The sequence below is a fragment of the Rhinoraja longicauda genome, chromosome 11, assembly GCF_053455715.1.
Source record: "Rhinoraja longicauda isolate Sanriku21f chromosome 11, sRhiLon1.1, whole genome shotgun sequence".
Classification (NCBI taxonomy): domain Eukaryota; kingdom Metazoa; phylum Chordata; class Chondrichthyes; order Rajiformes; family Arhynchobatidae; genus Rhinoraja; species Rhinoraja longicauda.
Genome location: NC_135963.1, coordinates 47704140 through 47720009, shown reverse-complemented (window position 1 = coordinate 47720009; position 15870 = coordinate 47704140). Strand labels below are relative to the sequence as shown.

At 37.8% G+C, this 15870-nt stretch overlaps 1 protein-coding gene across 2 annotated transcripts in view; it reads left to right on the top strand.

The window, feature by feature from the left end:
- The window catches only part of dhx9 (DEAH (Asp-Glu-Ala-His) box helicase 9), a 65802-nt gene that overhangs the window by 17562 nt on the left and 32370 nt on the right, over positions 1-15870 (top strand). The window contains exons 1-6 of one of the 2 annotated variants that reach the window (XM_078407591.1): positions 7847-7938; positions 9447-9493; positions 12144-12280; positions 12562-12651; positions 13445-13606; positions 14482-14559. In XM_078407591.1, the coding sequence (XP_078263717.1) occupies positions 9463-9493; positions 12144-12280; positions 12562-12651; positions 13445-13606; positions 14482-14559 (498 nt within the window). In that variant the 5' untranslated portion in view covers positions 7847-7938; positions 9447-9462. Of the gene's footprint in view, positions 1-7846; positions 7939-9446; positions 9494-12143; positions 12281-12561; positions 12652-13444; positions 13607-14481; positions 14560-15870 lie in introns of those variants that run through there. The other variant, XM_078407590.1, reaches the window with a different exon arrangement.

The window sequence follows — 15870 nt, the reverse complement described above, 5'->3', positions numbered from 1 at the left end:
GTATCGCACCTTGCTGCGTATGGGGCCGCGTAGCCGCAGGCCGTGATGACCCCTGTCCACCGTCGAAAGCGCCTACATTGGGCACTCGAGCGTCGGGACTGGACTTTGGAGCAGTGGAAGAAGATCGCCAGTCACGTTTTGTTTTAGATCACGTTAATGAATGATCTCTTGCTATCCACTTTGCTGCTGTGGATAGTGGATAGCACTATCCACAGTGTGGACGATGTGGGACGAATAAAGGAATGTGGGGCGAATAAAGGAATGTATTATTATTATGGCCGTGAACATGTGCGCCGTTTATCTGGGGATGTGATGGCACCAGGATGCACTGTGGGAAGACGACAAGCCAGTGGAGGGAGTGTGATGCTCTGGACAATGTTCTGCTGGCAAACCCTGGATCTGGCCATTCATGTGGACGTCAATTTGACACGATTCACCTACCTAAACATCGTTGCAGTCCAGGTACACCCCTCATGGCATGGTATTCCCTGATGGCAGTGGCCTCTTTCAGCAGGATAATACGCCCTGCCACACTGCACACATTGTTCGGGAATGGTTTGAGGAACATGATGAAGTGTTCATGGTGTTGCCCTGGCCTCCAAATTCTCCAGATCTCCATCCGATTGAGCATCTGTGGGATGTGCTGGATCGACAAGTCCGATCCATGGAGGCTCCACCTCGCAACTTACAGGACTTGAAGGATTTGCTGCTAATGTTTAAGTGCCTGATACCACAGGACACCTTCAGGGGTCTTGTAGAGTCCATGCCTCGGCGGGTCGGTGCTGTTTTGGCGGCACACAGAGGACCAACAGCATATTAGGCAGGTGGTCATAATGTTTTGGCTTATCAGTGTATATTGTTATTTCAACCTGTCCACATTGAAGAAGGTGACAGGTATATTGCTTTGTTTGAAGTGGAAATAACGTGTAATGGAATCCAGAGAAATGAATAAATGATAAGTAAAGTGAGCTAGCTCAGGTGGATAATTGGATCAATATACTTTTTTTTAATCTTAAATGTTTAATAATTGTCATACTTGGTTTATTCTGACATATTCACCTTTGATTTGAAGAGCAGGCTGACATTCTACTCCAGAGATTTATTTTTCTTGACCTAATAACATTGCAATATTACAAGAGTGCTACATAGCTTTAGGGTGAACTATTATCCAAGGTATGAAGTGTTTTTTAAGACGGGTGTAAAATATTCTGACCTATATGCCTCGGCCAACATAAAGAGCATAGCATAAACAAGAGAAGCAGAGAATGGCCCCTTGTGCCAGTTGCTATCAGTTTAACCTCTTACATGGGTACAACTTCTCTCCAATCTCAGAAATCAATTGTTCTATTACCTGCTTTTCCATTCCATTTGCTGTATTATTTTCCAATAGTTCAGCCTGCCTTTATCTCTTTGAAGCCGCTCTGAATCCTCTGCACAACCCACATGTGATGTTTTACCAGCAAACTGTGAAAGACTAGCACCCCTCAGCACAAATCTGTAGCACCTCAACCCAAATATGACTTGTTTGTTTTGATTCGAAACAATACTCAATCCATTGCTAGTACATTACTCCAAACCCACGTGCTTCTATTTTGTTCAATGATTTATAGTGTGGCGCTTCTCCAAAGCATTCTGGAAGTTCAAATGCACCACATCCTTTGATCCCCTGTTATTTGTTCGACTAATTATCAAGAAAATCTCTTGGATTTGCCAAACATTATTTCTCTTCTCTTCATTCAACCGTATCCAATTATTTTGCTTTTTATGTGCCCTTAATCCCACTTAATAACAGGCTCAAGCAATTTCACAACGATTGATATCATTAAGTGGTAGTAGTTTTGCGTTTTTTCACTCCTTTCTTAATTGGTAGAATTACATTTGTGACTTTTCAGTCTATAAAACCGTTCAATAAACTGCAGAATTTTGAAAGATGACATTTACCAGAGGAATTACCACCTCTTTCAAAATTTTGAGATGCCAGCCTCCGCGTTCTGGTAATTTATCTGCATTTTGCTCCTTTAATTTCTCTGGTGTTTTTTATTTTAATTTCTTTCAGTTCCTCATTCAACCCGACTTGCTCTTTCCCCCCCCCCTAAAGGTATTCTGTATTTTCTTCCATAAGGACAGACTCAAAATATTGGTTTAATTTCTGCCATTTTCTTTTTCTCCATTGCAATTTCTTGTTTCTCAGTCTGTAAGAGGCTAGAATTACATCTAATTTATTTTATATCTACAGAAACATTTGTAGTCCTTGTTGCTCAATTATTTTTGGAGTATGCTTTATTTTTCTTTATCAATTTCTTGGCTTACCTTTGCTGACATCTAAAATATTTTGTTCTGCTTTTTTTAACAACATGTTTAGCTTTTTCCTTTGATCTTTACTTAACTCGTTTTGTTGGACAGCTTGACCACACTTTATGTTGGGTTTTGTGCCTTAAATATATTTCATTTAAGTTGGGTATTAATTTGTTAAATATTGCTTTCTCATTTACTATAATAAATATATAATTTAATATAGTTTGATGATTGATCACACCCAACTCAAACTGCACACTTTCATCGTTTGGTTTATTTACATTTAAAATCTTGGAACTTAATATCCCAAAAGTAGGACAGATTGTGTTCTAAACAGTGCGCCACTTAAGACTTGGGATAAACTGTTAATGATAAAAGGAAAATGCATCTCATTAAATTTCAAACTGTTCTTGCATTTCTGAATTATCAACATTTGACACTTGGTTACTTTATGCCCACGATTGATTTGTCTGATGCAGATTTTCTAGATAGCAAAAACAATTGATATAATCTATTTGAGAGCAAAATCTAAAAAATTCTGTATTTTACCCATTTGACTTGAACTTTGCATTGACAGAGACGGAAAGACAGGTGAATCTTCTTCCAGATAATTCCAATGTCACTTAGATAATGTTATGCTAAGTGCAGAAATACTTAATTTTTTTTCTGGCCATTTGACCACCATCATGTCATACAATGGTTGAAAATGGTCATCAAGACAAAGAATGCCAAAGAAGATAGTAGCGTAAGGGAGCAAAACAAATAATATTATTAAACAATAGCGAATGCAAGGTTGATATAATGTAAAATTCATAATGCTAAATGAATGTAAATAGACTAGAAATTTTACTTTACTTCATTTGTGTCATTTGAAGTGATATGTAAACCTGAGCAACTATTCTATGTTGGATTTGTATTATTTAGGTTACATAACTTAGATTATTTTGACCTAAATTCTGTATTTGGATTATGGCAGCTACCCTTGACGTTCAGCTATCGCAAAGCACAATGCCCCCTCCTCCTGCACCCCCCCCCCCCCCCCCCAATTAATTTCCTTGTATTTCCATTGACTATAACATTTATCTGGTTTAGCTATGAAAATACTTTGGCTACAAGAGCAGGTCAGAGGCTGGGGGCTTCCGAGTTTTCTGCTGACTCATGTAGGTTTCTCTCGAACAGACACATGAAACCTTGAGATTAGCTTTGAGTACCAAGTTGGACCGAAGAGTCTGTTTCCACGCTGTATACCTTGATGACTCTTAGTCACGTACATTATGTTGACTTAAATTGTCTGGATCTAAATCTTGAAAAACCCAATCCAGAAGCACTAATGCAGTATTTCCTCCAAAAATTAAAAACAGAAAGTGTGACGATGGCATGGTGGCACAGCAGTAGTGTCGCTGCCTTACAGTGCCGGAGACCCTGGTTCGATCCTGACTAAGGGTGCTGTCTGCATGGAGGTTGTATGTTCTCCCCGTGACTGCGTGGTTTTCTCCTGGTACTTCGGTTTCCTCCCAAACACCAAAGTTGTATAGGTTTGTAGGTTGATTGGTTTTTGTAAATTGTCCCTAGTGCGTAGGATAGTGCTAGTGTATGGGGATCGTTGGTTGGCACATACATGTTGGGTCAAAGGCCCTGTTTCTGTGCTGTATCTCTAAACTAAACTAAAAATCTAAAATATAGAAATAAAACAAAATACTGGAAAATTTGAAATAAAAGTAGAAAATACTTCTAGCAATCAACAGGATAGGCAGCATATTTGTAAAAAGAAACATTTTAAGTCATAATTCTGATGAAGAATCTCTTCTATCCTGCTCAGTGTTTCTAGCATTTTCTGTTTTTATTACCTTCATTAGAAGGACTGCGGCTGTTTAAGAAGATGGCTAACCACCTTCTGAAGGCAGTAAGGGATGAATAATAAATGCTAGCCTTGCTATCAATGCCTTCATTGTATTTCATGGATATTGTATTTTAACTGGTTTTGAATACTTCAATATGAAAGCAGAAGAATTGACTAATTTAACTGGTAGTCAATTCAAATAGATTTTTCAGAGTATAATTCTCCAAAAAAATAGGCGGCAACGTGCTGGAGTAACAGCGGGCCAGGCAGCATCTCCAGAGAACTTGGATGGGTGATATTCCGGGTCGAGATCGACCTGAAACATCGCCCTTTCATGTTCTCAAGAGATGCTGCCTAACCCACGGAGTTCCTCCAGCACTTTGTGTCTTTCTTTGAAAACCAACATCTATAGATCCTTGTGTCTATAATTCTCCAATCATTTTATACCATAGGAGCAAAAAAAAAGTATTGTATACTGATCTGTGAAAAGGTCAGTATAAGCAGGTCTTTTAAAAACTTGAATGACAAAAATGTGACAGGTTGCACATGAAACTTTCTGTTTGCTTGAAAATCAAATTATTCCATATGTCATAGTTATGGTACCAGTATGTTTCTCAGCCAGCCTGCCTTGCTACACACAGCTTTCTAGGGGGTAATAGCCTGGTACCCCTATGAATGCTAAGAGCACTTCTATGTTGTAGTAGACATCTGCAAATTGGGGATGAAAATCTGAAAATTTCACACAACTCTTGCGTCATTATACTAAGGCTGGGTGATTCCCATTGGGAGGGGGTAACTTTCTTGAGTCAAACAGAAGAGATCTGTTGACAAATCCTCCAAGTTGTTTGTTATGTTTAGAGGTTACAAATGTTTGTAATTCTGCTCGTTCTTTGTGTTTTGCTGCTTGATCTGATGACATCTACCAGCATTTTGTATTTTGCTCACAATTCCACCATCTGCACTTCCCGGTGTGTCCATTTTACTGCTCCATTACCAAATCTCCACAAAGAATGCTCACTTTGAAGAAGTTCTCCTTGCTTTGACTGGAGTTCTGTGAAAACCCTCTTTCATTGCTCCCCCTCTGTGATTTCTGCTGCTCTACTACTGTTCACTTTCCACGCTTTAGCCTATTCCCACCTCGTTTCCACCTTTCTCCCCAATCCCCGTCCAACCCGAAACATTGCCTGCCCATTCCCTCCACAGATGCCGCCTATCCTGCTGAACCCCTCCAGTTCTTTGTGTTTTGCTCAAGATTCCAACATCTGCAGTTACTTGGGTCTTCAGATTGTAAATTTTGTTGGTGCAAAATATTCAACACCCCCTCATATGTTGATGTAGAGAAAAATACTGCAGATGTTAGAAATCTGAAAAAAAAATACTGGAACAACTTAAAGGCTCAAATTGATGACCATTGGACAGAATGCTGAAAAATTAGACAAACAAATTTTAAAGAAGGGATGGAGAGAACAAAAGGGAAATTATTAATAAAGTGTAAGGCATGAGAAATTGAATGGTAGAAAGGGAAATATTGTAAGCAAAAGAAGAGTGGTGATGAGACAAAGAAAGAAACAAAGGTATGGAGAAGATGTATTTAGGAAACAAGAATCAATATCTGCAGTTACTAAGAGAGATTACTGTGCCGGAAAATAAAATTGCCTGAATTAGCTGTAGTTGTTAAATTCCTAATTGAATCTGCAAAGTTCTAACGTCATTGGAAAATGGTGCCAAGTTAACAAAACATAGAAAGAGGAGATTGTATGAAGATGAACAAAAAAAGAGGAAAATGGCGACAAATTTGATGGTTCCTTATTCAGACCAAAAGTACAAAGTAGTTTTGCAGCTTTTTGGTATCTTGGAAAAGAGACAGGGAAAGGAGCTCTGGTAGGACTTTAACATTACTTCAAATAATGCACAGAGGGGCACAGCTTGGCCCCATTTCTGGTTGCGAATGCCTTTTTTCAGTTCACATGGATTACCTGAGCCTATCCTTTATATTCCCATTTTCTGTCCTTGACCTCCTATGCTGTTCCAAAGAAGTTCAGAGTAAGATTGAGGAACAGTATTAACTTCTGATTCAAATTGCTGGAGTAACTCCATCTCTGGAGAACATGGATAGGTTACTTTTCAGGTCAGGACCCTTCTTCAAACTGATTGGAGGGGGAGGGGAAAGAAAGCTGGAAGAGAGAAAGGGCAGGACAAAGCCAAGCAGGTAATAGGTGGACACAGGTGAATTGGGGGGGGGGGGGGGGGGGGTGCATTGAGAAGCAGGTGGTTGGACAAAAGACCAAGATGAAAAGATAGAAGGTGTGAGAAGAGTTCCAAATTATGAAGTTCGAGGGAGAAATGTAGGTGGCAGGGGAGAAATATGTGTAATCCACAGAGGAGAGAGGAGGATGGTTTAGTTATCTAAAATTGGAGAATTCAATGTCCGTGGAGTTGGGTTGTAAGATATCCAAGTGTAATATGAGATGCTATTCCTCCAATTTGCATGTGGCCTAACTCTGGCAATGGAAGCGGTCCAGGACAGAAAGGTCAGTATGGGAATGGTAACCTTACTGTCCTGTGCAGATTCCATTGCTGAAGTGAGGCCACATGCAAACAACAGACACTGCATCTCATATTCCGCTTGAGTAGCATAACTCAAGAGTTTTAACATTGGATTCTCAAATTTGGGGTAGCCACCCACCTCCCCCTATTTCCCCCTCTTTCCCCTGTGTCCCACCTGGACTTGCTCCTATTTCACCCTTCCCTTCACCTACATTCCTTCATCTAGCTTCACAATTTGCTACTCTGCAATCCTTTACTCTCACTCCTTTTATCTTTTCATCTCTGGCAATGGATCCAACCGTCTACCTATTTTAAAAAAACCCTCATCTGTATCCACCCATTACTTGCCAGGCTTTGTTCTGCCCTTCCCTCTTCCAGCTTTCTAACTCCCCCATCCCCACAATTAGCCTGAAGAAGGGTCCCAACCTGAAACGCTACTTATCCATGTTCTCCAGAGATGCTGCTTGACCTGAGTTATTCCATTTGAATTTGATTTCAAATTATTTTTAGTGCCCCTTAAAACAGCTTATCCATTATTATTTTATCTTGCATTATTGACTAATAATCAATAATCAATAATCTCTTCTGTCTCTCAGCCTAACATTTTTTTCTTCTCACCCCTGCTCCACTTTGCTGCATATTAAAACCTATACTTTTCTAACTTATCTACTTCCAACAGGTCATAGATTCAAAATGTTAATTGCCTCTCTCTCCACAGATGATCCCTGACCTGCTGAGTATGGCCGATATTGTCGACTTAATATCACTATAAATTAATTGTAATAACCCATTGGGGTGAATGTACAGTCATGTTTTTATTAAAGTACTGTATTCACTAATTTCCAAAATTGTGGCAGACATTTTGACTGCTGTAATGAATAAAATGTTGATATAAATTTTCTGAATTAAAGTGACAAATCTGTCCATCCCTTATTTAATTTCTCATGGGAGTGCGGTGACACCAGAAATCTCTCTTGCAAACATGTGACGTTGCTTAGGCCGCACTAAGCTGTCACATGGAATCCTTCCATTGTAGGATAATGGTCAAAGCAATCATACACAGCTATTGATTTCTGGTGTCACTTTTCCTGTAGGTATTCTAGGGGACCTAGGGCTGATGGAGATTGGAACTTTATTGAGCTTGGCAGAGAAACATACTGGCATCCAAGAATGGTGGATATTGGGCCTATAAACAGGCTTCTCTGAATCGTGAAGTTGCTGTGCTTGATCTCAGTTGACCAAATATAGGATTGGAAGTGAGTTGCACAGATAAAAAGAAGCATGTTAAGTATCAAAGGAAAACTGTGGATACCAAGAACTTGTTTCCTGGCCAGTGGAAAATTGAAAATGAACCTTTCGGTCATATCATTTGATATATTCGAAAATGCATGCCGAAAACTTGTGTGTTGATGCATATGTTTAAGGCATCAGATCATTTGAATAATAAGATTCATAAATGGGATTGTCTGAAAAGCAAACTAGTTCCAGCTCAACAGTTTTCCATTTAAATACTAATGCGTAGTTGAAATTAATTATTTATGAAATGCTATTACCAATGTTAAAGGTCCTTTTCATATTAAACGCATGAATGTTTTTATTATATTTGACCTGTTTATATTTTGTTCAGGTTGCAGTCGGTTAAATGAAGAAATTCATTCTGCAGCTTAAAACCTCTATACCAATCATAATTTTATTTTTGTCTGTGCATGTTTTACAGATTGTCTCCATAATTAAAATCTGTTTTGACTGATTATGTAGTTTAGTGGGCTCCAAATAGTAATGCAGAATTATAAAATTGTGTGTAAACATTTTTTTTAAAAATTGGGCTCCAGTGAGCACACTTCTTCCTAAAACTGGGAAATTCGATGCTTTCGATTTAGCATTGTTTTATTCATTGCATCAGTCATCTATTTTGTTTCTGACGCAGGTACAATGTGGATTCACAAATGTTTATAGTTTATTAAATACTTTATATCTAAATGTTCCCACCCAACATTTCTGTTTATAATGGCCAAAGTGTGGATTATGGAAATTGCTATATTCAACAAGATCAAACTGCATGGGAGGTTTAAAATTAAGTTGTACCCTGCTGTTTTTGGCAAAAAATGTATTGATGTAAACCCAGAAATTAACCATAATCTCACAGAATTCTGGTGTTTATTTTTGATTTTCTTCTATTGCAATTTGGTATCTTTGTACCAAACATGGGTATAACATAGCATTATAGCCAAACCCTCAGGCTGCATACTGAGGGTTTGGCTATAATGCTATGTTACACCCATCCCCCTCAAGGTATGCTGGTGTTTGTAATAGGCTCCCCTGGATTTCCTCCCATCTCCCATGTTTCAAATTAGAAAATCACCTTGTGGGCAATTATGAGTATAAATATTTCATCTTTAATTACTATCCAGTGTCACTAGTGCCATCAATTACACATCATTCCAAATGCTTCTATCACTTTGTTAAAATTGGTTGTGCTTGTTTTGAAAATGCATTGAGTATTGATCTGGTTTACTTAGGTACCCATCAAAAGGTAGAATATATTGTATGTTTAAAAACTTACCGTGAGATTTTGTGACCACTGCTGCAAAATGAGAAATTTGCAGAGTCTTGCATTCCTTCTTAAATCATAAATTAAAAACTAACAGTTTCTTTAATCAAATGTCATGTGCTTTTCTGGAATTTATTTTACAGTTTGGTATAATCAGGAATGTAGAAGGGCTAAAATGATGGAGCTAATTTGATGTTGTGCATGTCATTGCAGGAGTTTTATTGCAGAGATGTCTCTTCACGTGAGACAACTGGGAAGAAGTAAGTAGCCACTTAAGTTTGGACATGAACAGCTGTTGATAATAAAGCTTGTATGGAAGTTGTTAAAATAAGTGATGATCAAAACTTGATTGCTGTGTAAAAGTTTCTCAAGGACTTTAACGTGGCATGTGAATTAACAAATTAGGTATACTGAGAATAAAACTGGGAGAATATTTCTGCAGGACAGCACAGAATTTTTAACTTTAGTGGAGATTGTAGTTATGGAGGTGAATTGAATTTAAAAAATAAAAGAGGCAGACAATTTATGTTTTATTAATTTTCGATAAAAATATTTTGCAAAAATTAATGGACAATTCTATCACAATATTCCTGTCAGTCACATTGTCTTTTGTTGTTTTGTACTTTGGTAATTGCTGAGCTATTTAAATGGCAACTTTCTCTTAATGAATTAAAAATGAGAAAATGCCCAGCAGAGTAAATGTAGATGATTAACATAATATCAGGAGCTTGGCTCAGGACTAACATTTGGGAAGGAGTGCACTTGAGTCAATATTTGATGAATGCACTAGTAAAAAGAAAATGTGCTTTTAGGCAGCAGTAACATGAAGGTAAGATTCTTGTTGGATAAAGGTTTTGTACTCATGATTTATAGTCATCAGTGGGATTTTGTGTTTTAAGATGGAAGTTTGGACAGGGTCTCATTTTGAATGCGAGTGTGTAGGGTTGTCTATCCCACAGTTGCTGCATAGTGCAATAAAGATATCATAATTCACATTCTGCTGCTAAGAATGAATTGCCACATGGGTGATCATGGCATATGGCATATTTATACCAGCAAATGAAACAGAAAAACATGTAATAATCAAAGGAATAGGAAGTATTCTGATCCATGTGCAAAAACATGCACCTCCCAGTTTTGGCCATCACCCAGATTCTCTGCCACAGAAAGCAGTAGAGGCCAATTCACTGGATGAATTTAAAAGAGTTAGATAGAGCTCCAGGGGCTAGCGGACTCAAGGGATATGGGGAGAAGGCAGGCACGGGTTACTGATTGTGGATGATCAGCCATGATCACAATGAATGACGGTGCAAGCTCGAAGGGCCAAATGGCCTCCTGCACCTATTTTCTATGTTTTGCATCCACTTCAGGGTTAGTTTTGAAAGCTATCCTTGGGTTTTGGACCAGGCAAATTTCCATCAATATGTATAAGAAAATAACTGCAGATGCTGGTACAAATCGAAGGTATTTATTCACAAAATGCTGTAGTAACTCAGCAGGTCAGGCAGCATCTCGGGAGAGAAAGAATGGGTGACGTTTCGGGTCGAGACCCTTCTTCAGACTGATGTCAGGGGGGCGGGACAAAGGAAGGATATAGGTGGAGACAGGAAGATAGAGGGAGATCTGGGAAGGAGGAGGGGAAGAGAGGGACAGATCTCCCTCTATCTTCCTGTCTCCACCTATATCCTTCCTTTGTCCCGCCCCCCTGACATCAGTCTGAAAAAGGGTCTCGACCCGAAACGTCACCCATTCCTTCTCTCCCGAGATGCTGCCTGACCTGCTGAGTTACTCCAGCATTTTGTGAATAAATCCCATCAATATGTACTTGGTATTAGAGGAATTGAAAAATGATTTGTTGTTTTATTTTCCTTTGTACATATCTTTGAATAATATGTTGTACCTCTAGAAGCATAAGATTGCAAAGAATGTCAAGCTTTCATTCAGTTACAGTGAACCCTCATTATTCCAGACTTTATTATGGATTTTGGTTGTAGTGGGCTGTCTCTTTAAGAACACAGGCTGCGCGTTACACTGTGGAGGATATTGAAATTGACAAGGAATTTAAATTGACAAGCAATTGCTTCAATGGACACTTAACTCTTCTACAATGTTACAAACAGCCTTAAATATTTTTAGCAGTGACAAAAATAAATTTTGAGCTATTGAAAATAACTTTTCATTTCAAAACAGCTTGTTGTTTCACAGAGTGACTGCTGGGTGGTTGGAATAAATCTCTTAGCTGTTTACTGTGGACAGTCAGCAATAACGAACACCATCCCCCCCCCCCCCATTGTCCGTTGTAACGAGAGTTTACTGTTTTTTTCTATTTAGAATGCTCTTACATTGCATCCTTGTCATCATTTCCCATAATAAACTGATAATGCCTGTGAAATATCCTGACTGGACAATCTGTTATCCTAGTTAGTAAAACCGCATTCATTGAAATTTGTATTGTCTTCAGTCAGCTGGATAATTTTGATTATTGATTGTGATTTTGTAAAGCAAGGTGTATTGGGCCATAATTTAAAGTGAATTGGTTTGGAATTATATGTATAACACCAAATATTTTAGAAGGCAATTGCCATGAAAAGAAATTTTACATTATTTTCCGGTGGTTGAAAAGTAAGTTCCTGTTTAATTTATACGAGCTCATTTTGATTGTCATCACCAAATTCTAAAAAACACATTTGAGGATTAAAACTCGAGTTTATCTGAAATTGCAAAATATCAGAAAATTAGGTACCATGATAGTGTAACTTCGCAAGTGATGCAAGTCAGAGCATCGTATTGCTTGACCTGATTTTTATCTGTCTTTTATTGAGTTAGCAGATTGGAAAGTCTGAAAAAATAAATGTGCTGATAGATAAATAAATAAATGAATTTGAACTTTCTGTCATTCTCTCCCTCAAGAAATCACAGCCCGTGAACATGGTTCAAACAAGAAGCTGGCTGCACAATCATGTGCACTGTCATTGGTCCGACAGCTCTACCATCTAGGAGTGTTTGAAGCTTTCACTGGACATACAAAAAAGAAAGAGATTGAAAAAGTATGTAACTTAATGACTCGCAGAATAATTACTTCTGAATGTTACGTTGAAAAATGCAGCAGTTACTGCCCAACCAGGATCACTTGGGTTCCAGCTCCATGCAAAATTAAAGTTCTCGCAAAATGCACAGTAATGCCAACTACTTCAAGAATGGTTTAGTGTCGGACTTTGCTTTTATCTAACTCCAGCATGTAACTTTTGTTTTGCACTAAAGTGTACTTGTTTATGATACCACAATCATGGGCAAACAGATTTAAAAGTTAGAATTGTTTGTTCTTCAGGTGGAACCATACGAGGTGAATATTGCAGGGGATCTGGAACGCCAGCTTGATTCTGTTGTCAATGAACTGGGATTGCAGTTGGCCCCACCAGTAAGTACATGTAATTGAGTAAAAAAACATCTGGAGAATCTAACCAATTGGTTTTGATTTGATTTAAAAATTAGATTAAAATGTTACATCATTGTTTTCTATGTTGTGATATCAAGTTTACCATTTTTGTTGGTAGTTAATGCAGTGATGCCACATATTTGGATGGTGTACTGATTTTTCACACTTAATACAATTAATACAATTTACACTTAATGTTCCTGTTGATAATCAGATCATTGATGAGTGATCAGTAGAACTACATAGGAATACCTGAAGGGAGACTGCACTGGACTGCTCTTGGTAAAGCTACTGTTGGACGTCTATAGGATTTGCAATGTACAAAAGGAGTAAAGAAGGAAAGCACTGATAATTACTTGGAGCATAACTTTCACCTCAGAAGCCGATTGTCATTTTAGGGTGAATCATTTGGAGAATTTAAAATTATGTTTCACATGAATTGCTCAGCTTTCATCTCTGTAACTGTTATCTGGATTATACTCAAATCTAGTGTATGTTCAGGTTCTCAGTCATCATCACAGAAGTGCTTGGGATGCTTCAAGAGGTGGTGATTTTTTTTAAAGTAATTGCCGTTTAGAGACATTGTCTAGAGACAGATTTAAGAGATTTGATGCCTTTACTTCCTCACCTTCTTACAGAGGTATTTCCCACAAGAGAAGCTGACATAGAGGATCTGTCCCAAAGCAATCATTTTGATAGTTCACATGATTAATTTGTTTATTGGTGCATTCACAGGCTAATTGTCATAATGATCTGCAATTGTTTTATCCCGTAGCCCGAAGACCCAGACAATCCAGTTTCACTGACGATTGGGAAGCTTGCCCATTTTGAACCATCTATGCGACAGAGCTTTGCAGGAGTTGTACCATGGTCACCTCCTCAAGTGAACTGGAATCCTTGGACCAGCAGCAACATAGACGAAGGACCACTTGCATATGTTAGTGCAATACATGCTCTGTATAAATCCACAATTTCTAATGGTCTTCATTATATGTTATCTTTTGCTTTAAGTGTACAACAATGGATATCATGATCTTGTAGGTTAAGGTGTAATAATTCCGTAATCTAACTGGCATACATCTTTAATTGAGGTGTTCAATCACGAGCCTAGGGGTTTAATTATGAACGCAGAGGCCTCAATATGTGGCTTGAATATTCTAATCAAAAATGGCATTCTTGGTACAGATTATATCGAAGAGGGCAGTGTAATGTAAATGTAACAAAATTTAAATCCATTTTAGAAATACTGACTACTCATTCCCCATTTCAGTATAGATGCCAGTTTCACATTAGGTTCTAAAATTCAGGTTTGAAGCATTTCAGCATATGGTTTTTATTTTTTGGATTTGCAAACTTGAAATTGTTATCATAAAGTCAAAGTCTGTTCTAATTACATATAATCAACATCATCTGTTAAAATGATGAAGATGACTTGTACAATCAAGGGTCCCCAAATTAAAGCCACTGCTGAAAATATCCATTATCGTTTGGCCACTCCAGCTATTACCAACATTTGCTGTCATTGTTTCAATGAGAATCAATTTTACTTTAATTGAATAGTTTACAAAGACAACCTACTAATTGCAATCATCATTCATTCAACTCTCAAATCCGACAAAGAGCGACTCAAAAACATTGCCTACTTTTGTAAAAAGTCAATGGTGCACAATTTCCTCAGCAATACAGTTGCATGATCTTTTTTGATTTCATCTGATCTTATGAGTGGAAGATTCCTTTGAAAATGTTTTTTCTATTTGTTATTTAACAGACATAGTCAGATGTTCTAGTATAACTCTGTTATCCTTTTTATAGGCAACGCCTGAGCAAATCAGTCTGGATTTGAAGGATGAGCTACATTTTCAGATGCAGAATGATACCAATCTGCAAAATGTATGTAACTATATATTTTTAATGGATACCTTGCATTATTCAGTTAGTAATTTTAAATACCAGTTATTCAATCAAGTGACGGGTGGTTAAGGGAGTATTAGGGAAAGATAGATCAGCCATGATTGAATGGCGGAGTAGACTTGATGGGCCGAGTGGCCTAATTCTGCTCCTCGAACTTACGAAATTATGATATGGTTAGGCACTCGGCATGACTGTATGAAAAGCATATATTTGATTTGGGGGTGTAGAGTGGATTCTGCAGATGTAGCATATTTGAATTTTAAAGTGCCACTTAAAAGTTTGTTTCATAACAAAAGTTGCTGAGGTTGTGGGCAATCTACTGGCAGAGAGGAAGAAATATGAGATTAGTTAATGAAGGAGAATTGAAATTAATGGACATTTTTCAGTGTAATTTATTTGGTGCCACAGTAATGTGATCGATGTTGGACCCTCGTATGTTCACAATTTACATAAATGACTTAACTGAAAAGACAAAATGTTGCATATCTAAGTTTGCTACTGATGTTGATGGAGGATTAGGTGGGACTGTGACCTGTGAGGCATGAGCACAAGGGCAGGTTTGTCAAATGAATAAGAAGGTAGTAGCATGATGTGGGAAATATTTTTTTAATGGTGATAAATTGGTAAACATCTGTATGTATAGGTGCAGGAAGGAGGTATGGAGGTACAACATGAAGTTAGAGAGATGCCATAAATTAAATAAGCAAGTCCTGCTAAAGTTGTATGGTGCATTAGTGAGACCACAATATTGGTCCAGTACGTGAGTTTGTGGCAGTGTAAATCTCCAAGATTGAGTTGTGGAGTGAGGATTACCCTGTGAGGAGATAAGATGCGCTAATTCATGTTAAAATTTAGAGAAATAAATAATCTCTGAAGTAAACAAAATCTTATGAGGGATTGGACCAATTTACCAATGGCTCCGCATTTGAGTATAAATCTCGTTGAGACTCCATACCTCCCATTAACTCTGAAAACTCCCCTGACTTTACAACCTGGCAACATCTGCGTTTTCTGCAATCTTTGTGCATCCTGAATTTAATCATTGTGTCATTGTCAATCTTGCCTTTATTTGGGACTTAAACTAAAGCTCTAATGTCTCTTTCTCCTTTTAAATTGCTCCTTAAATTCTAGCTTTTTGTTTACTAAACTTTTATCAATCTTAGTATTTCTTTATGTAGCTAGTTGTGAATATTTTACTATGTTTTCATATTTCCAAGATGATATACAAATATAAGTTATTTTTATTTGTAACACTGGAAATTTGGAATAATTTGGATGTACAGGTGCTCC